The 22356-nt window shown below is 44.2% G+C and overlaps 1 protein-coding gene across 3 annotated transcripts in view; it reads left to right on the top strand.

The window, feature by feature from the left end:
- The window catches only part of RCL1 (RNA terminal phosphate cyclase like 1), an 82653-nt gene that overhangs the window by 42378 nt on the left and 17919 nt on the right, over positions 1–22356 (top strand). For 2 of the 3 annotated variants that reach the window (XM_034647102.1, XM_002924342.4), the window contains exons 3-6: positions 311–486; positions 6770–6844; positions 7734–7858; positions 21120–21245. In XM_034647102.1, coding sequence (XP_034502993.1) covers positions 427–486; positions 6770–6844; positions 7734–7858; positions 21120–21245 — 386 coding nt within the window. In that variant the 5' untranslated portion in view covers positions 311–426. Of the gene's footprint in view, positions 1–310; positions 487–6769; positions 6845–7733; positions 7859–18710; positions 18858–21119; positions 21246–22356 lie in introns of those variants that run through there. The other variant, XM_034647103.1, reaches the window with a different exon arrangement.

Genomic DNA, 22356 nt, shown 5'->3' with positions numbered 1-22356 from the left:
TGTTAGGATCTCTCCTCTGTGCCCTGCCACGACTTTGGCAACACAGTTGCTTAGGGAGGGGTTTAATTTATTACCGTTTATTAAATTACACTCACAGTTTATTATCGTTACAGGGGCTTGACAGTAATGAGTCAGCTTTTGGAGTGAAGCGTGGGCTCTTAGGAATGGCATTTTGAACTTCTTGGATGCCCTTGTCAGACTTTCCCCTTGGGGTTTATTGCCTTCGCTGCCTTTGTGACACTTAGTGTTTTTTGTTTTGTTTTGTTTTGTTTGTTTTTTCTGCTGAATGTGGCTCTTCTTCCGGTGTAAGGAACGACCTTGTATTACCAGCCTGGCCTCCTGTATGGTGGGTCTGTGGAACATGACTGTAATGTCCTTCGCAGCATTGGCTACTACCTGGAGAGTCTTCTTTGCCTGGCTCCGTTTATGAAGCACCCGTTAAGAATCGTTCTACGAGGAGTAACCAATGACCAGGTTGACCCTTCGGTGAGTAGTGAGTAGTTTTGTCTCTTGCAGCAGCCTGGCGTTAGAGAAACAAGTACCTGAAAAAGCACAGGTTTGTTGCTGAGTGTCTTTGTTTTGTTATTTACCGTGAGATTTAGACATTTATCACTCTAGGAAGCAGTTGAACCAAGACTTGCAATCATCAAATTCAGTGACAATTGTTAACATTCATCAAGGTGCCTTTCATTGTCGTGTCTAAGAACCTTCAGAATGCAGAATGCGTGCAGTCTCATCACGGTTGACATGAAATATGGCTCTGTTGGCTCAGGTGCTTGAGAGCGGAATCTTCTTAAGGTCATGTGATGGCTGCGACTGGAAGGCAGCAGACCAGAATTTTAGACAGAAAATAATAATATCTCCTTGGCATTGCTGTAGCATAATCTTGACTTACTTGGGTTTTAACCATAAATTTTAGGACTTTTCTTCTTCCGAGAAGAGTTGGCAGATTTAGAAACAGGGCAAAGGCAGGGAAGGTAAATGTGAATTTGGATAGTTTGTGGGCACCAGCAAGCTGCTGCTGCTTCTTTTTTTTTTTTTTTTTAAGGTTTTATTTATTTGAGAGAGAGAGAGAGAGAGAGCACAAGCAGTCGGGAGGAACAGAGGGGGAGGGAGAAGCAGACTCCTTGCTGAGCAGAGAGCCCGACGTGGGGCTCGATCCCAGGACCCTGGGATCACGACCTGAGCCGAAGGCAGATGCTTAACTGACTGAGCCAACCAGATGCCCCAGCAACCTTCTTATTAAGCATCCCAGTTTACCTGCATGTGTGGGGAGGATAGTTTAATATACATGTGGGATTTTTACTGTGGCCACCATAGCTGTCTTAGTGCCCATCTAGGATGGGTTTTGTTGTGTGTGAGTGTGTGAGTGGGAGAGAGAGACAGACAGAGATTAGAGCAGTTCTCTCTAGGACTGCCTTATACTTCTCTTGTATGGAGGGAAGGATCTCCACCTTTGGATTCTTTGCTGACCACAGAAGGTATCGTAAAGCTGAGGGCCATGATGTGAAATCCATACCAAGGACAGTTGTCTTCATCTCTACTGATAGTGGACCAGAACCACTGAGAGGATGGCTTCTGAGGCAGAATGTGAAGTGTGTAGCTTCCTAACCAGGAAAGACCAATTAGGTGATGCAGTGAGTCCCAAAGCGGAGACTGCTCGTATTCACCCAGATGTCTGCTAAGGTATAAACCTGGTTAATGTGTTGCTAGGCACTAAAAGACTTATTCCTCAGTTCTTGGGAATTTATGTACATAAACTCTTCTCTTAGGATCCTGAGTACGGTGCAAGATCTGAAATTCTCAGTTGTAAAGCAATGTTGCATAAACTGTTTAGAATTTTAAATATTTATTTATTTATTTATTTGAGAGAGGGAGGGGAGGGGCAGGAGGAGAGAGAAACCCAAGCAGATTCCCCGATGGGCGCAGAGCCTGACACAGGGCCCAGTCTCACCTGCCTGAGATCATGACCTGAGCTGAAACCAAGTGTTGGATGCTGACTGTGCCACCCAGATGCCCCCCCTTTTAAAGATTTATTTATTTAAACTGTTTAGAATTTTAGACTAATTTCACATGATTGCTTTTTTTCCCCCTGCATATTCTGAAGATTCTAGGAAACCACCTTTCAGTTAAAAGTGTGAGAGGAGGCCTCTATATTTTTAGATTGGAGTGGGGTAAGGAGCCTTGCATAATGGGAAAAGCTCTGAAGCATGCAGGAAACTTGGGCACTGTAGGTCTCAGTTTTGTACTCTTTTTTTTTTTCTCCCTATAATTGCTAATAATCTTAAAAGCTGTTTCCACTGGCATTATTAAAAAAAAGTTTTACATATTAACCAGTGACAAAACTTAACCGATGAATTCCCCAGAAATAATATTTAATTCTTGAATGCAGAGCATTTTTTTAAAAAGATTTTATTTATTTATTTGACAGAGAGCACAAGCAGGGGGAACAGCAAGCAGAGGTAGAGGGAGAAGGAGATTTCCCACTGAGCAGGGAGTCTGACACAGGGCTCTATCCCAGGATCCTGGGATCATGACCTGAGCTGAAGGCAGATGCTGAATCGACTGAGCCACCCAGGCGCTCCTTACATGCAGAGTATTTAAAAAAAAAATCAGTTTTCACATGTTGCAGAGCCCTCTGCTTTTGCTAGCAGCGCTACTAAAATGACCTTGGTTAGTACCTGGCTCCAGACCAGGATAAAATAAATACACCTAGTCCTGGATGAGAGTAACTTCTTCAGCCTGTATCTTCGTCATTTCAAGCTTTCTCTTGAATGTATGGCTGCCTGGTTCATGTCCACTCTGCGCACGCAGGGACGAATTCAAAGAGTTCCCTTCTGGAGCTCAATCTTAGGAGTTGGACAGCTGTGAAGGCAACTAGGGAGACTACAGGTCATCCCTGTCAGAGGTACAAGCAAAGTGCTGAGGGCTGGGGAGGGTTTTCTAGAGGAAAAGAAGTCAGAGTCAGTCTCAGATATTAGGAAGATGAGGATGAATTGGAGAGGCGTCAACTAGATTGAACATTATGGGTGTGGAAGTGGAAAGGAAGGGACAGGTCTGAAGGACATTGTGGAGTATGAGACTTCTTAACTTGAAAACTGATTGGAGATGGGATAGGAGGAATTGGTTATAAATTATTCCAGGATTTCTATTCTTGACTGGAAGGATAGAGATCAGATACCATTCGACACAGGGAAGAGGAGAATTGTGATAGGATGATGGGTGATGTGTTTAATTTTGATTCTCTTCTCTGGGATATTGGCAGGATATTCACATTAGGTTGTCCAGCTGGCAGTTAGAAATTATTGTCTAGTGCCTCAGAGATGGGTCATAGCTAAGTCCCTAGGAGAATGAGATTGACCAGTGCCAAAGTTGAGCACTGGTAGCTTTGTGATTTAATTAATCCTACAAGTGTTCTTTTGTCCGGCTTGCACAGTGTGGTGGTAATGTGTGTATCCGAATCGGTGGTTCATGTTTGAGACCCCAGATTTTATATTATAGTAGGTTGAAGTGGCCACACTGGGTGGCCATCAGCTGTACCTGCATGGCACGGCCCTCTTTGGATAAATCGTGAGCTCTCCTGTTGGACACAGGTCTTAGCTGACCTCATGATTCATTAAAATTCCCTTTCTGGCCTCTGTGGGCTACATGGTTCCTGAGACTGAGACTAGAGGAAGAAGAGGAAATGAATATTTAAGGTATGAGTGGGAGAAGAGGGGCTGGAGACAGTGACCATGGAGATCAGAGTTGAGTTCTAAGAAGCGGGGGGTGACTCACAGAGCCAGTTTTTGCAGGAACTCACTCAGGGCTGGGCGGGGAGATTCAGCAGTGAGAAGTTGTGTTGACCTTCAAGGGAGTGGTGTCATTGGACTGTAAGGACAGGCATGGGTTGAGGAATGAGTAGCAGGTAGAACCATGGAAAACTGGGAGATTCTTCTAGAAGGTTGGATAGGATGATTCTTTAAGAGCTGAGTTTTTGTTTTGTTTTGGTTTTTGTTTTTTGAACGAGGGGAAACTTGATCTTGCTTGTGGGCAGAGGAGATGTTGTAGTGGAGAAAGGAACAAGTGAATAAAAGGAGTGGGGGTGTTTGTAAGGCCAACTCCAACAGTGGGAGGGATGAGGGTCGACAGTGGAAGTGATGGGGTGAGCCTTGTGCAGGAATAGGGACATTTTCCCCTGGGGACAAAAGAATAGGACGTGGGAACAAATTCTGAGGAGAAAAGTTCAGGAGGTCTCCTCTGATTCTTAGTGCTACTGCACCAGAGCCACTGGTCAAAAGGCAAGTGAAGATTCCAGTCTTTTTGGTTCCCTCCTGAGAGGGGAAAAGAAGTACAGTTACATCTGGTGTGTGCTGGGCACTCTTCTGGGTGAACATGTGTTCGTATGTATGCATCCTTATTTATTTAATTCTTATACCAACCCTGTGAGATGGATGCTTTTATCACTGTTTCGGACAAGGTAGCTAGGAGCGGATTTCTTCCCTTTCTGTTTTTGGCTTGGATCTGGTTGGTTTCTGTCTGTTGACTGATTGAACCAAACGGTAATGTCTTTGCCCTCAGGTGCCACCTGGGTCAGACTTTTGCCTATAATCACAGAGTACAGCTCCATTTTCCTTAAGCAGAATTTGCAGACCATCCCCACTCTGCTAAAATTAGAGTGTGTGGAGCTAGGGGAGCATGTCCAGTCCAGCCCCTCACTTTATGCAGGAGGCACCCAAGGCCCTGGGGGTGTGGGGGAGTGTCCGGGTGTCACAGCAGGTAAGAGGCAGAGAGGGACTCAAGCCCCCATCTGCCTTTCCAGCCCTAGTCCCATGCACCATGATGCCTGCCCTCCGTGTCAAGTGGAGAGTGAGTCAGGAGACAGGCCCACACCTTGGGGTACACTGGGGCTTCTGGTTGACCTTCAAAGTCAATTTGACCCCATCCTTTTGACTCCAAGTATAGGTCGGATAAGCCAGAAGTGATGCACTGTTTTCTCGCCTTTCTCTCCCCCAGGAGTGCTGGTGGGTGCCCAGTTCCTGGGAGTCATGCCCTCAGAGCAGCTTATATCCGTGCATCCCCCACTTTTCCCAGAGTCTGCTTGGACCTTCTCCCCAGTTGCCCTTCATTCTAGCCTAGACTCACTGCTCCATTCTGGCAACCCCAAATGCATATTTTATGTTTTTAATGTGTGTGTAGCTTTCATATTTAATGAAATTAGCTAATCTTCAATGAATTTTCCTCGTAAGTGCTTCTGCCCCACCTGATCCATTCTGAACTTGTTCGTAGGCTTTTAGGTCATTTCTGCCTCTGGTTAGTTCTGTGGTATCAGAATATTCAGTTGGGGCCTGTTCTGTGCTGTGAAGCCTTATTGGAGTATCATTCTGCTGACTATTCGCTTGTTGAGTTGGTAGCAGCTTAGAGACAGGTGAGCCCCATACCTGAGAGACAGGGAAGTTCAGACATTTGGGATTTTCTGACCTGAGGCCACACAGCTAACTGGAGACAGAGCCTGGACCAGGACCTGACTTTCTCCCTCCGCGCCCTGCTCACGCTGCCTGCCCTCGCCGCCTGCTGATAGGGTCAGCGCCTGCAGGCCGAGGAGAAGCTCTGTTGCGTTGGGAACAAGTGAGGGAGTGATTTTCCTTCCAAGGTGCTGTTGAGACAATGTTCACTGACTTGTTAGCTGACCTGATTTGAATGTCAGTCTGTTCCTGCTTGGAGTGCCACCAGCTTTAAACATTAAACAACCATATCTGAATAATAAAGAATAAGAAAAAGGGCTGATATTTTCTTCTATAGCATTTATGCCAATAAGAATGAGCAGAAGTCGGGGCCCTGGGTGGTTTAGTTGGTTAAGTGTCCGACTCTTGGTTTTGGCTCAGGTCGTGATCTCAGGGTCCTGGAATCGAGCTTCGCATTGCGCTCTGAGCTCAGCAGGGAGTCTTGTTTGAGGATTCTCCCTCTTGCCCTGTGCAGCACCTGCCTCCCCCCTCCCCGCTCTCTCTCTCAAATAAAGAAACTTAAAAAAAAAAAAAACCAGAATGAGCAAAAGTTCCAGTTTGTTTTCTGGATGAGCTCAGCAGTTTCTTGATGCTTTTTGCATATGCATGTGATCCTCACGATGACTTGTAGGGTAGGCGTATGATGTATCAAGTGAGGGAAGAGGGGCTCAGAGAAGCCAGTGGCTTGTAAAATTGCAGTCTTAACTTGGGAGCAGAGCTGGCCCCTGCCCTCATTAGTAAGCCAGTGTGCTTTCTCCTCACAGGACTGCATCATCTGCCCGGTTTCTAGACCTCATCCTGCTTCATGGGCTCTTTATTCTTTCCACCTCTTAAGGTTTATTTTTTATTTTTTTTTAAAAGATTTTGTTCATTTATTTGACAGAGAGAGACACAGCCAGTGAGAGGGAACATAAGCAAGGGGAGTGGGAGAGGAAGAAACAGGCTCCCAGTGGAGCAGGGAGCCCGATGAGGGGCTCGATCCCAGGACTCTGGGATCATGCCCTGTTCTGAAGGCAGACGCTTAACAACTAAACCACCCAGGCGCCCCTATTTTTTTTATTTTTTTAAAGCTTTTATTTATTTATTTGAGAGAGAGAGAGAGTGCATATCCGAGCTGGGGGGAGGGGCAGAGGGAGAAGGAGACTCCCTGCTGAGCGGGGAGCCCTGATAAGGGGCTTGATCCCAGGACCCCAGGATCATGACCAAAGGCAGACGCTTTACCATCTGAGCCACCAGGTGCCCCTCAAGGTTTAATCAAACTTTTTTTTTCTGAAATAATTCTACAGGTTGATGTTCTTAAGGCAACAGCCCTCCCTCTGTTGAAGCAGTTTGGAATAGATGGTGAATCATTCGAGCTAAAGGTAAAAATGTGTGCACTGTTGGCTGTGAACATGTGTGTCTCTGTTGAACTCATTGGAAGATCTGTAGGACGCAGCGTGTCTGTGTGTGTCACATTTGAAGTCACCATTGAGAAGACCCACAGGAGTCACGAACCAAACATTACAGACTTGGCGCCGAGAAGGGCCTCGAGCAGTTGTGCGTACTTTGTCTGGGGTGACGTTGTGCACAACGCACATGTATGGACTCCTTTATGCCTCACAGCAGCTCCGCCAGGAAGCAGCTGAGCCAGGCTTCTGGCCACACTCCCTCTCTGAGCGAGATCATCCAGATCTAATTCATGTCTAGGGCCTTCCAACCTGGATGCCCCTGAGAATTTTTAGTGTTTTCAAAACCTAGAAGTAATTTAAGCAGCTGTTTGCTGTTGAAAGGAATTATTACATCAGTAAGTTAACTGGATATCTTAAGCTGTTTAGCCTCTCTGCTTCTTAAGTTAATGTTTTAAACAAGGGAAGTGATTTCATTTTTATTTAATAAAATGAATTTTGATGGATTAGTTAATTGTACAGGGAGGAGAAACAGGTTCCTGATGGTTAAGAAATGGGATGAGCTGCTCATTGTAAGCATGAGGGAACAGGCGCTGGTGGTGAAGTTATCCGCCAGCCTGGGCCTGGGGACGTGCTGGCTCTGTGTCCGCTGCTCTTTCTGCTGCATCGTTTGGGGTCCCCGCTCAGCACGCGCCCTCTCGGTGCTAATGTGAGGTGCTGATGATCTTGAAGGGATTGACACATTGGATACGAAAGAGCTAACCGCGTTCTAAGGAAGAGCCCCTTGGCCTAAACCAGCCAGGTTTGGTATCAGGGTCACTCACTCTGCGGCATCCTCACCTCTTCTTTCTCACCACCCGTGCAGGTGGTGCGACGGGGAATGCCTCCTGGAGGAGGAGGGGAAGTGCTCTTCTCCTGTCCTGTGAGGAAGGTCCTGAAGCCCGTCCAGCTCACAGATCCAGGAAAAATCAAGCGTATCAGAGGGATTGCGTATCCTTTGCATTTGATTCAGATTTTTTACCTTTTACTTGCCTCACGAAGATGAAGAATGACTTAAAACAATTTACTTCTTCCCGGAGTCATTTATGTTTTAGACAATAGTCTTGGAGAAGTCTTAACAGTGAAATTGTAATTGTTGGCTGAGATATAATGTTTTATTTTCTGTCTCACCATGACTAGACCGATCCATTACTTGTTTATTTGTTTGTTTCTTTTTAAGTTAATGCTGAAGTGAACAGCTCCCGGGTATGTGCTGCTCTCCTGAGGGCTTTGGTTTAGGGGCCACCAATGCACTGCAGTCCCTCCCTCAGAAGAGCTCGTTGTCTGATGAGGGAAACATGCGCAAACATGCAATTCTGATAGAATGTGTACAGTGGTGTAGACGGATGCACAGTGGGTTAGGGGAGCTAAGAGAATGGCACATTTTGTCTGGAAGATGTAGGAGGGCAGGAATCATATCTACTTATTAAGTGGTTACTCTGCATGCACTGTGATAATATAACTATATACTTATTTTCTTTACAAAAAACCACTTTATTGATATCTGATTTACATACAAAAAGCTATACATATTCAGTGTGTACAATTTGATAAGTTTGGAGATGAGTATATGCCTGTGAAAACCAGCAGCATAGTAATACCAGAAATATATCTGTTACCTCCAAAAGTTTCTTTCTGCCCTTTTTTTTTTTAAATTTTTACACTTTTGATTTTTTGTGGTAATAACACTTGACATAGATCTACTCTCTTAGCAAATTTAAGAAGAATTTATTGGGGCACCCAGCTAGCTCAGTTGGTTGAGCATCTGAGTCTTTTTTTTTTTTTTAATTTAGGTTTGTTTTTTAAAGATTTCTTTTTAATTTTACTCATTTGAGAGAGAGCACGAGCAGGGGGAGAGGCAGAGGCAGAGGGAGAAGCACACTTCCTGCTGAGCGGGAAGCCCGACATGGGGCTCGATCTTAGGACCCAGAGATCAAGCCCTGAGCCAAAGGCAGACACTTAACCATCTGAGCCACCCAGGCGCCCTGAGTGTCTGACTCTTGATTTCGGCTCAGGTTGTGATTTCAGGGTGGTGGGATTGAGCCCTGCGTCGGGCTCAGGACTTCATCTCGGCATGGACTCTGCCTGGGATTCTCTCTCTCCCTTTGCCCCTCTCCCTGCTTGCTTGCATGTTCTCTCTCTCAATAAATAAATAAATAAATAAATAAATAAATAAATAAATAAATAAAATCTTAAAAAAATAAAATAAAATCTATTTTTAAAACCCCAGTATAATTATCTTAGCAAATTTTTAACTATATAATCCAGGCATTATGGTACACAGTAGATCTGTGGGACTTAGTCATCTTGCATAACTGAAACTTTGTACCCTTTGACTGACATCTCCCCGTTTCCCCCTCCCTGCAGTCCCTGGCAACTACCATTCTACTCTCTGCTTCTGTGAGTGTGACTATTTTAGATTGCTTATATAAATGAAATTATGCAGTATTTGTTCTTCTGTGTCTGGCTTATTTCACTTAGCACACTGTTTTCCTTGTTCACTCATGTCATGAATGACAGCATTTACTTTGTTTTTTTTTTAAGGCTGAATAATATTCCATTGTATGTAAATATTACATTTTCTTTATCTATTCATCTTTCATTGGAGATTTAGCTTGCTTTCATGTCTTGGCTATAATGCATAAAGCTGAAATGAATGTGGGAGTATGTTTAGTTTCTGTGGATATGTACCCAGAAGTGGGACTGTAGGATCAAATGGTAGTTCTGTTTTTAATTTCTTGAGGAACCTCCATACTATTTTCCATAGTGACTGCACCAGTTTGCATTCCCATCAACAGTGTATAAGGATTCCTTTTTCTCCACACTGTCAGCAATATTTGTTATCTTTTGTTTTTTGAGCATAGCTACTTTAATAGGCATGAAGTGATAGGTCATTGTGGTTTTGATTTGTATTCCTCTGATGAAGAGTGATGATGAGTACTTTTCCACATCAATGTATGAATATCTGTGGGTTTTCTGTGGAGAAATATCTATTCAGGTCCTTTGCCCATTTTTTAATTGGGTTGTTTTATTTTATTTTTAAGATTTAATTTTTAAGTAATCACTACCCCCAGTGTGGGGCTTGAACTCACAACCCTAGATCCAGAGTCGCATACTCCACCCACTGAGCCAGCCAGGGGCCCCTGAGTTTATTTTATTTTATTTTATTTTATTTTATTTTATTTTATTTTATTTTATTTTATTCTTTTGCTGTTGAGTTGTATGAGTTTCCTATGTATTTTTTTCTTATGTATTTTGGATATTAATCAGAGGTCTGAATTGCAGACATTTTCTCTCATTCTGTGGTTTGCCTTTTCACTTGTTGTTGTTGTTTTTAAGATTTTATTTATTTATTTGACAGAGAGAGACACAGCCAGTGAGAGATGGAACACAGGCAGGGGGAGTGGGAGAGGAAGAAGCAGGCTCCCAGTGGAGGAGCCTGATGTGGGGCTTGATCCCAGGACTCCAGGATCACACCCTGAGCCGAAGGCAGACGCTTAACGACTGAGCCACCCAGGCGCCCCAACTTTGTTGTTTCTTTTGCCCTTGTTTTGGTATTCCATCCAAGAAAGCATTGCAGTGCTAAAAAGCTTTTCCTCTGTGTTTTCTTATAGGAGTTTTATGGTTTTAGGTCCTAAGTTTATCTTTAATCCATTTTCAGTTGATTTTTCTATGTGGTGTTAGTCTGTTGAACAGATACGTGCAAATTTACTTGTGGGCTCTGTACTCTGTTCCCTTGCTTTGCATGTTTTTATGCCTGTACCGTGCTGTTTTGATTATTGTAGCTTAGTAATATATTTTGAAATCAGGAACTCTGATGCCTCCATCTTTGTTCTTGCTCAGAATTGCTTTAGCTATCTAGATTCCTTTGTGGTTCCATATAAATTTTAGGATTGTTTTTTCTGTATCTATTATTTTCTGTTTCTGTTATTCTATAAAAAATATCATTGGGATTTTGATAAGGATTGCATTGAATCTATAGATCACTTTGGATAGTTGGACATTTCAAGAATATTAATTCGCTCAGTCCATGAACGTGGGCTGTCTTTCCATTTACTTGTGTTTTTAAAAATATCTTTTATAAGTGTTTTATACTTTTTAGTATACAAGTCTTTTACCTTCTTGGTTTAGTTTATTCCTAAGTATTTAGGGTTTTTGGGATGCTATTGTAAATAGGATTATTTCCTTGATTTCTTATTCAGATTGTTTATTGTTAGTGTACGGAAATGCAAGTTGATTTTGTATCCTGCAACTTTCAAAAATTCATTTATTCCAGTAGTTCTTTTTGGGGGGGTGGGTGACATCTTTGGGGTTTCTACATATAAGATTATGTCATCTGCAGACAGATAATTTTACTTCTTCCTTTCCAATTTGGATTCCTTTCATTTCTTTTTCTTGCTTCATTGCTCTGGCTAGGATTTACAGTACCGTGTTGAATAGCAATGGCAAGAGTGGTCATCCATGCTTTGTTCCAAATCATAGAAGAAAAGCTTTGCGTTTTCCACCATTGACGATGTTAGCTGTGGGCTTTTCGTGTATGGTCCTTATTTGCGTTGAGGTAAGTTTCTTCTACACTTAATTTGTTGAGAATTTTTAATTATGGAAGAGTGTTGAATTTCGTCAAGTGCTCTTTCTGCATCTGTTGAGACAATCATGTGATTTTTGTCCTTCACTCTATTAATGTAGTGTATCACATTATTGATTTGCATATGTAGAACCATCCTTGCATCCCAGGGATATATCCCACTTGGTTATGTCATATGATCCTTTTAATGTATCATTGAATTTAGTTTGCTAAAATTTGTTGATAATTTTTGCATCCATCATCAGGGATATTGGCCTATAGTTTTCTTTTCTTGTAGTGTTTTTAAGGTCTGGCTTTGGTATCAAGGTGATGCTGGCTTCGTAAAATGAATTTGGAAGTGTTCCCTCTTCAGTGTTTTTGGAAGTTTAAGGATTGGTATTAATTATTCTTTACATGTTTGGTAGAATTCACCAGTGAATTGATTAATCTGGTGAAGCCATCTGGTCTTGGGCTTTTCTTTTTTGTGAGATTTTTGGTTACTGATTCAGTCTCCTTACTTGTCACTGTTCTGTTCAAGCTCTAGTCTTTTTTTTTTTTAAAGATTTTATTTATTTATTTGACAGAGATAGAGACAGCCAGTGAGAGAGGGAACACAAGCAGGGGGAGTGGGAGAGGAAGAAGCAGGCTTATAGCGGAGGAGCCCGATGTTGGGGCTCGATCCCATAACGCCAGGATCACGCCCTGAGCCGAAGGCAGACGCTTAACCACTGTGCCACCCAGGCGCCCCTCAAGCTCTAGTCTTGATGTAGACTTGGTAGAATTTATCTGTTTCTTCTAGGTTGTCCAGTTTGTTGGCATGTAATTGTTCATAATAGTACCTTATGATTAAAAAAAAAATTCTGTGGTGTCAGTTGTAATGTCTCCTCTTTCATTTCATTTTATTTGAGTCTTCTCTTTTTTCTTAGTCTAGCTCAGGGTTTGTCAATTTATTTATCTTTTCAAAAAAATGACTCTTTTGCTGATTTTTTTTCCTATTGGTTTTCACTTTGCTGTTTCATTTATATCTACTCTATTATTTCTTTCCTTCTGCTAACTTTGGATTTTGGTTTGCTCTTTTTCTGGGTAGGCTGTTTATTTGAGACCTTTTCTTCTTTTGTAGAAAGAATGTAGGTGGTTATCACTATAAAATTCCTTCTTAGTACTCCTTTTGCTTTGTCCCGTAAGTTTTGGTATGTTGTGTTTTCATTTTTGTTGTCTCCAGGTGTTTTCCAATTTTCCTTTTGATTTCTTCTTTGGCCCCATGTTTGTTCAAGGAAGCATTCATTTTCGTCTGTTTGTGAATTTTCTCATTTTCTTGCTGTTATTGATACCTAGTTTCATTTTATTGTGGTTGGAAAAGTACCTGAGGTGATTTCAGCCTTCTTAAACTTGTTATGACATGTTTTGTAACCTACTGTGTGATCCTGGAGAATGTTCCGTATGCACATAAGAAGAACGTGTATCCCGCTACTGTTGGATGGCATGTCCTGTGGGTTTCTGTTAGTTCCTCTTGGTTTCTAATGTTCTTCAAGCCTTCTGTTGCCTTACTGATTTTCTTCCTGGATGTTCTATCTGTTATTGAAAGTGGGGTAAGAAGTCTACTATTACTGTTGTATAGCTATTTCTCTATTCAGATCTGCTGATGTTTGCTTTATATATTTAGGTGATCTGACGTTGAGTGCATATATGTTTATAGTTGTTATATCTTTCTATTGATTGACCTTTTTATCATTGTATAATTAATTTCTTTGTCTCCTGTGACTTTAAAATCTCTTTGGATTTAGTCTGTTTTGTGTGATGGACGTATAGACAATCTTACTCTCTTTTGGTTCCCATTTGCATAGAATATGTTCACTTTCAGCTTATATATGTCCTTATATCTAAAGTGAGTCTTTTATAAACAGCATATAGTTGGATCTTGTTTTACCCATTCAGCCACTTTTGTTTCTTTTGATTGTAGAGTTTAATCCATTTATATTTTATAATTTTTATTTTTAAGCCTCCAAGTGACTCTTGAGTTTACTTGCATTCTGCTTTGCGGATGGGAAAACCGACGCTTCACAGGCTAAAGGAATTTGCATCCACATCACACTTTTCATAATGGCAGGGCTGGGCTTTGAGCCCTGTCTGATTGCAGCCCAGTCTTTGAACCTCTCCTTTTTCTTAGAGGAGGGGAGGGCATTTGGATTGAGCCTTGAGGAATAGAGGCCTGTGGTCTTTGAACCTCTCCTTTTTCTTAGAGGAGGGGAGGGCATTTGGATTGAGCCTTGAGGAATAGAGGCCTGTGAAGTGGAGCAAGGAAGGGGTGCTCCAGGTAGGAGTGTGGGCCTGTGCAGATGCAGTGGCATACAGTGGTTCTGGAGGTGGCAGGCCGTGTGGTATGGCCTGAATGCAGGCCTGTCATTGGTTTTGGGAGTAGAAGATGGGATGTGAAAGATAGGGCAGGAGCCAGTGAAGATTGAAGGCCATGCTGACCAGTTGGTTTTCATTCCAAAGTCCGTAATTTTCTAGAGAGAGAATTTCCAAAGTAAGAGAATAATGTCGGTGGTGCTGAAAGAACTTTTGGCTGATTTTGGCTCATTGTAGAAACTTTGGAGGGTACAAGTTTAAAAAGAAAATCTTACCACCTAACAGTGACCACTTAGAGGCAAAGATACTAGGGAGTCATTTTGCCCTGAAGAGGATGGTAAGGGTAGTGACTAGAGCATGGGTGAGGGCTGCGAGTTTACAGAGATCCTGAGGGCAGCATATGTGGGAAGCCGTCCCCACCTGGGTCTGTGACAGAGGGATAAGGTGTCCCTGAGGATGATGTGTCTCCTGGCACCTGTTAGAGATGTACGTTTTGATAGTAGCTGCATGTTCAGGGCAGTGTAAGGTGGGGTGAGGGCATTGGTGATAAGTTCAGTTTTATTCCTGCTGGGTTTAAGGACCCTTCACAATGGTTACAGGGAGATAAATCTAGAAAGGAAATTAGAAGTGTACATCTATAACTTGGGGGTGAGATGAGAGCCAGAAGTGGGTGATTTGGAGTTGGCTACCATGTAGAGTGCAGAGAGAGGCAGGTGGATCCCTGAGACACCACTAAGACTTGAAAGCAAAAGCAGAGTGCTCCCAGGAAGGGCAACCAGGGAGTCAGGTGGTTGAGAGAATAAAGAAAACATAGTTTCTTAGAAGCCCTCGAAGCCCCAGTCAGTACCCTGAGGAGCCCAGAGGAGTCAGTGTTAAGTTGGAGGGCAGTCTGGGCAGCACACGGCTTGGGGGGAGCTCCTTCCAGAGAGGAGGAGCCAGCCCTGACGACCAGTTCTGGGGAAATGGTGCAACGTGGGGGCTGCTCTGTCAAGAATCTTGACAGAAAAGAGAAGCAGGAGGAAGGATAAGGTGGGAACTTGCCATATGGAGAGAGTTGAGAAGATCCCCTCCCTTCTTAAAGAGAAGGTTGGTGGTGATCGGAGTACTTCTCTTGGCTGGGTAAAGTAGACCTCCGAAGCGGGGGACGCTGAGGAAGCAGGGTAACGCTGACAAGGTGCTGGGCTCAGATGCGGGTTCCGACTTTGGCCTTGCTGCTTGTGGATGGCAGGATTTCGGCCCCATTCTTTGGTCGACTCCCTTCTCACTAGGCGCGTTGTAACTGCTGTGCGGGGCTGCAGTGCAGGTTGAAGCAGGTAGTAGATGTATAGAGCGAGGCACCGGCTGTCGTGTGAGGAAGCATTTGGTGAGTCGTAGCTACTATTATTATTATTATTTTGAGAGGGTGTGGGTTGGAGATGGCTCTAGAACAGCTGTCTGGAGGTGATCAGAAAGGGGTTGGGAGCAGTTTTCATTTCTCGAGAGTTAGGATGGGGTCGTGGATGAGGGCGTTAGCAGAGGTGTGATAAGGCAGTGTGACAGGTGTAAAGGTGTGCTGTCACAGTGGGGCACAGTAACCGAAGGAAGAACAAGGCTGTGGGACAGCAGTAAGGGACACAGCTGAAGATGGGGTTTTATCATGGTGTTGGCTGTGTGGCTGCGCCTAGCAGCCGTTGGCAGCCTAGAGGGAGGGGAAGAGGAGGCCAGAGAGTTTCCTCCAGGGCTGGGTGTGGATGGCAGAGTGAGTGACTGGCGCAGAGGGATGGGCTGGAGGGACAGGTGGTTAAGGGATTGGAACACTTAGCAGATTTAAAGGTTGAATGTAAATAGCTCTGAAGATTGAGTGACAGTAGGTATGTGTGCTGGGTAGATAAACAAAAACTTGTGTTTGGGGAATTGTATTTTGGGGTTTCAGATATTAAAAGTAATAAAATTCTAGGTGCTGATCTGGGTGAGGGCAGGCATTGGAGGCCAGGGGCTGGATGGGGTTGGGTGATGGCTTCTCCTGGTGGGAGTTTGATAAATGGTAGATCAGGATGTGTGCTTCTCAGGGGTGGGATAGGTGCTTAAAAGTCAAGTTTTGTGTTTCTCAGGGTTTGATGTGGTCCTACGTGGAGGACAGTAAGCGGTGAGGGGAGAAGGGTGGTCGGCATAGGCGCAGAAAGCTGTTGTTGAGATAAAAGGGTGCTGCCTGACGTTTGTAGAAATCCTCAGGATAAGAGGAATGTATAACTGAGCTTCTGTGGACGATGGCCTGTTCTCTCTGCTCGGCTCTCCTGGGGCACGTCTCAGGGCCATGCCCGGTAAAAATGAGGAGAGAGTGGGCAGTGGGGGGAGATACAGTTCCTGTCCTGGGAGCCCCCAGACTGATGTATGTAGTTAAACTGACTTTCTAAGGTGATGTTCTCCACAGAGAAATGGAAATGCAAGTAAGCAGGGTTTTTTTTTTTTCCTTTTTTCTTTTTAACCACATATGCCTTTTCTACTTGACTCCTGGCACTTACTTCCTCAACTGCATTCTTGCTAACAGGCGTGCTGTATTTTACCATATAAAGAACCCAGATTGAAACCTGTTAAGTTGCTTTCCATTTTTCTCTGTTGCTGAAAATGTTGCAGTTGATGGCCTTGCACACGAAATCCTATGCACGCTCTGCACTGTTTCAGTTTATTTTTTCTCATTTGAGAATTGTGTCCTTTAATGCTCTGTTGTGGCGGTGAACTCTGCTTGGAATCCATTCTCTGTAGTCTGGAAATGTGATTTCCAGAGTGTGTTCTCTTTGTTTTGACAGTCTTGTGGTAACTACGTGGGTTTCACAGAGACTGTCCTACTGGGGTCCCATGGTACTTGGAGTATTGGGTGTGCAGAAGCCTCATGAGTCAGCCTTTGATGAGGATGCTGAGAAACGGGGAAGCCTTGGGGGTTGTACAGAGGAGAACATGAAAACTGGAAGAGCCCCGGGCTCTGGGGTGTAACTTTGTTCCTCCCTGGCTTCTCCCTCTGGTGTTCTTCAAGCCTTCCCTGTATAGAACCAATGCCAGGAAGACACTGGAGAGCCCCTTGCTTGGGGCTGGGGCTCGGATACCTGAATATTCCAGACACATCAGACCTGTGGAGTCTTTCTCCCAACTCCCCAGGAAAGTAGACACAAGTGGCTTTCTCAGATTCTTGTCTGCAAACCAGACATTCCAGCCACTGGTCTCCAGAGCTGCCCCTTTCACAAACACCTCAGTGGAATGTGGGTTTGAATTGAGATCACCTTCTTGGCCAGTTTTGGAGCCTGGGAAAAAAGAGCTGCCTTTGGAAAAAAGCTTTAGCTGGTTTTGTGGTTTTTTTACTTGCAAGTCTGGTTAACTATTGGTCTGAGCTTGGAGGTTGCACTCCCCATAAGGGGGCTTGGGTCGGGAGAACTGGCCCTGCTCTGGTGGGTGGTTGTGGCTTTAATTGAGTTACCCCCCAGAGTGCATCTTTTCCCTCTTGGACCGGCTGTCCAGGGCCTGGGAGGGAGCCGGTGTTGGTTCCTGCCAGCAGCAGTGACTGGACAGTGCGGTTACCTTTTATTTAATGCCACCCACTCTCATTCTTCTCCTGCCTGAGGAGGGGTGGTGGGGAGAAGGGAGCATTCTCTTTTCAGTTCGCGGCACTATCCCAGAATCATGATCTGGCACGTAAGAGTCAAATGAAGAAACTGGGGTAGAAGCAGAAGGTGGGAGTGAGTTGGAATTTGTAGGACAAACTGGTTTCCTTTCTCTGATTGTGGGGCAGGTACTTAGAGAATCAGCCTCTTTGTCTCTTTACACATACACACATTTGCTCACTTGCGTGTGCTTTCTCTGACCTAGAACACCAGGGAGTGATAAGGGTAGGAGTTCCATATGGCCTGTAGCTGTGAAATTGTCTCTCTTGGATATGAGTTCTTAATATGGTATTTATAAATATAAGGGCTTCCAGAGAGTCACAGTCCCCTGAAATAGTCTGCACAATGACGTGCGCGTGTTTCTTGAGAGAGTGTCCATAGCTTTCATCAGATTCCCAGAGGGATCTCTGGTTTCTGAAAGGATAGGAACCTCTGCTTTGGGATTTGAATCTTGGACTAACTGAGAAAAGCAATAGCTGGCGTTCATTGGGCTCCTACCTCACACAGGCACCACTAAGCACTTTACTTGCATTATTTCATTTGAGCCTCCAAACCTTGGGAGGAGAATGTTACGGTTATTATTCCTTCTCTAACTGGTGAGGAGGTGTGCCCAGAATGATGCAGTGTGCTGGCACTGGCACTTGAGCATGGATGGCCTGATTCTAGAACTCTTAGCCATCCCTCAGTAGGGCCTCCACACCAAGCCAGGTGGTTCCATGGTGACTCTGATGTATAGCCACCTTGTCCGTCTCCACTGCCAGGATTCTGGTGTAGGACTCCACTGGCCTTGAGCTGGTAGTTACCCACCTGGTTTCTACATGTCTCTGGGGGTTGGAGGGAAGAGGTTGCCTTTGTGAAGTCAGTTGTGTTTAATTTTGTATTTCATATCTGTGATCTGGTTGTCCTCAGTGTAAGCCCTGGAAGTAGGAATCCATGGCTCTGGCCCACGGGGTCACTGTGAGTGTAAGATCAGTTATTAATGTACCTGAAAGAATTTTGGGACCCGTGGATGCTGTGGGATTATATGTCAGGAGAGTGACATGTGTGCTCTCTTCAGGAGAGTGGGCAGCGTCAGGCTCGGGAGAACAGCACCCACCTGGTCCAAAGGGTGTGAGACCCGGGACTGTTTGTCTCAGCTGCCTGTGGTCAAAAGTACATTCTGGACAGAGAGGTGGTGATGTAATGGGGCCTTGTGTGTGTATTGAAAAATCCCTCTTTGCTCTTTCCTCATTTCAGGTTTGTCCTTTGAGTCAAGTCAAATATTTATTGAGTATTGCTGAGTACAAAAATAGGGTATGAGAGTCATCAGAGAGCTCTGTTCCATATGGAAGCAGAGCGCCTCTTAAGGAATGCGTGGTCTTGTTGATGGGCAAGGACAGTGTGTGTAGATGAAGGGAGACGTACGGTAAGGTCAAGTGGAGATCACGGTCTGGTGCTGGCTGGGCGGTGTTGGGGGGAATGAAGAATGAAGGAAGGCAGTTCAGGTTGAAGAATTTGGACAGTTTGGGTAAGTGGAGGGGGTGATGGTGCCAGGGTGGGGACGAACACTGAGCAGACTGACCGAGAGGTCTAGGAGGGTCTGGACTAACGGAACTGAGGATTCTCATTAGCATGAGGAAGACTGATCTTTCAGTGGAGGGTGCAGGATGGGTCAGAGAGGGGAGTGGAATGCCAGCCAAGGTCTTTGTAGGCTCTGAGCATTTTGTTTCTGCAGCTCAAATGAAAATTGAATTTGTTGTTGATGGTAATTTTTGCACAGTTGGGCTAGAACGGACAGATCACACACCTTGTTTTCCCTGTTGGACTTGCCATGTGGGGTTTGTGTCAGGGTAATGGGATGATCACATGTTACTTCTCTCTTTCTTTAGCCACATACGTAGCTACGTCTTGACTGAACGTTGCACATCAAAAGTGCTCCATACTTAATTATTTTTTGATTCCTGGCATTAGGGAGAGCCAGTCTCTATAATAAAGTCTAATTTTAGGTAATTGTTTCTACTTCTTTAAAAATCAGCCTTTTCGGGGCTCCTGGGTGGCTCAGTCAGTTGAGCATCCAACTCTTGATTTCAGCTCAGGTCATAATCTCAGCATTGTGTGATTAAGCCCTAAGTTGGGCTTTGCACTAGGCATGGAGCCTGCTTAAGATTCTCTCTCTCTGGGGCGCCTGGGTGGCACAGCGGTTAAGTGTCTGCCTTCGGCTCAGGGCGTGATCTCGGCGTTATGGGATCGAGCCCCACATCAGGCTCTTCGGCTATGAGCCTGCTTCTTCCTCTCCCACTCCCCCTGCTTGTGTTCCCTCTCTCGCTGGCTGTCTCTATCTCTGTCGAATAAATAAATANAAATAAATAAAATCTTTAAAAAAAAAAAAAAAGATTCTCTCTCTCTGCCTCTCCCTCTGCCTCCCCCTTCGCCCCATGCTCGCATTCTCTCTCAAAAAAAAAAAAAAATTAAAAAAAAACAAAAAACACCAGCCTTTTCATTTGAGTTGCTTATATCTTCCTCCTTTTCTTTCTGGGGGTGCCTCTGGTGTAAAAGTGCTAATTATCAGTATTTTGATTATAAGGTAGCAGTTGTGAGGAGCCTGTATTATCCACAAATGGAGTAACTGACAAATAATTGAAAATAAGCTCTGTGTGTTGTAACAAACCTATTTAGATCTTTATAAACAGCTACTGTACTCTCTTTCACAAATCTTTTTCTGGGGCGCCTGGGTGGCGCAGTCGTTAAGTGTCTGCCTTCGGCTCAGGGCGTGATCCCTGTGCTTTGGGATCGAGCCCCACATCAGGCTCCTCTGCTAGGAGCCTGCTTCTTCCTCTCCCACTTCCCCTGCTTGTGTTCCCTCTCTCGCTGGCTGTCTCTCTCTGTCAAATAAATAAATAAAATCTTTAAAAAAACAAAACAAAACGAATCTTTTTCTGCTTTTCCTGTCAACAGACCAGGGGTGGATTGGGATTGGCCCAGGTGGGCTCCAGTGTGGTGTGTCTGTTCTAGCCTTAGGTTCACAAGGGAAAGACTCATTGGTTCCAGCAGTGGGGAGGGTTGGAGAACACTTCAAAGGGAGCCTGGCTCATGCTAGACAGGCAGGCCGTTGTCTCCTCTTGTTCTGAAATTGAGTTGAACCATTTCTAGGAGAGGGGAGGGGCATTGGGTAGGAACTCTAGAGCAGGGTTGGGAACTCTTTTTTTTTTTTTTTTTAAAGATTTTATTTATTTGACAGAGATAGAGACAGCCAGTGAGAGAGGGAACACAAGCAGGGGGAGTGGGAGAGGAAGAAGCAGGCTCACAGCGGAGGAGCCTGATGTGGGGCTCGATCCCATAACGCTGGGATCACGCCCTGAGCCAAAGGCAGACGCTCAACTGCTGTGCCACCCAGGCGCCCCCAGGGTTGGGAACTCTTATTTTATACTTTCCAGTTCTCTGCATCTGTGTATTTTTCATTGTGATCATTTTATAACAATAATATAAAAACTATATAATAATACAGTAACAAAAATGATCTAAAAATCTAGTTAAGGTATTATAAAGTTAAGCAATTAAATACAGTTGGAAAATAGAATGGCATTAGAATGGCATTTTATTACGGTTCCACTAATAGCCGCTAGCTTTATAGCAGACCTGTCTCTGTCTGGAGTCCAAGCAGAATGGCACCCTTAACTGTGGATTGCAGGTACTCCGTGCGCGTGTCACCACAGATGGCCAACCGGATTGTGGATTCTGCAAGGAGCATCCTCAACAAGTTTATACCCGATATCTATATTTACACAGACCACATGAAAGGAGTCAACTCTGGGAAGTAAGTGTCTGTGCATTTTTAGAGCTTATTTCTGCAGCTAACCATGCCTTTTCACACTCCTGTCCCGACTGCAGTAAAAGCTGCCAGGTGTGTGTCGGCAGCCAGAGGAAGAGGAGTGATTTCAGAATTAATTTACTCCCGATTTACTGCCGTTGTCACCAGTGGTCATCTTTTGAGCACCTGTCACGTGGAAAGCATTGCAGTGGCCGGTGCCATAGATGAGGGGTCCAGACCCTGGGCTGGGGCAGTTAAAACCCAGCTATTAATAAACGGTGCTTCCAGCTTTAAATCCCATCTGTTTCCACAAAAAATTAAAGCAAACAAGTTCTTCCACCCTGAGTAAATAACAGTTTAGGGGAAAATATCCTTTGTTGGTCTGTGCCAGTCGGCGTCTCTCTCCATCAAGGGGAACAACACCTCTAGAGCCAAAGAAAGTTGTTATTGCAGATTTGACTTGGATTTAGTTAAAGCCTTTGTGGGAAACCTCACTTTAGATAATAAAAAGTTAATGATGATCTGTGTAATGAAAATACTTGTTTTAGGCTTTGCTTATATATTTAGCAACGAGTAAGTTAGGGAAGCAATTAAAAACTAATTTTTTAATTATGAAAATGTTAAATATACAGAAAAATTGAAAGGCTAGCACAGTGAACACCTGTGTGTTCCCACTACTTGTAGTTAACAGTGAATATTTTGCCATATTTACTTGTGTGTGGGTTTTCTGTGTTTGTTTTTGTTTTTGCTGAATCATTTCAATGCAAATGACAGTATCGTTACACATACAGTCTGAAGCTTGCAGGTTGTGTCTCCTAAAAATAAGAACGTCAGAGATTGGCTGTTGTGGGTTCAGAAATCATTTTTTTGCTAAGTAGTAGCACAGCCCATCCTTTCTCACAGCCCTTCCATCTGCTTTTCTTTGACTTCAGCCAAAGAAGGGGAGAGAGCACAGGAGGGCTGAGTGGTTACGGCATTTCTGACCTTGACGAGGTCCATGGGAAAGATGAAGGTGATTTCAGTAATGTGGTGGCGGCTCATAGTTCAGAGCAATAGGGGTGGGGTGTCAGAGGGTACAGTCGGGAAAGGATTTGTGTGCCAGGCTGGGCCTTTCTCT

This window comes from Ailuropoda melanoleuca, chromosome 17, assembly GCF_002007445.2.
Source record: "Ailuropoda melanoleuca isolate Jingjing chromosome 17, ASM200744v2, whole genome shotgun sequence".
Classification (NCBI taxonomy): domain Eukaryota; kingdom Metazoa; phylum Chordata; class Mammalia; order Carnivora; family Ursidae; genus Ailuropoda; species Ailuropoda melanoleuca.
This window is presented reverse-complemented; position numbering and strand designations above follow the sequence as displayed.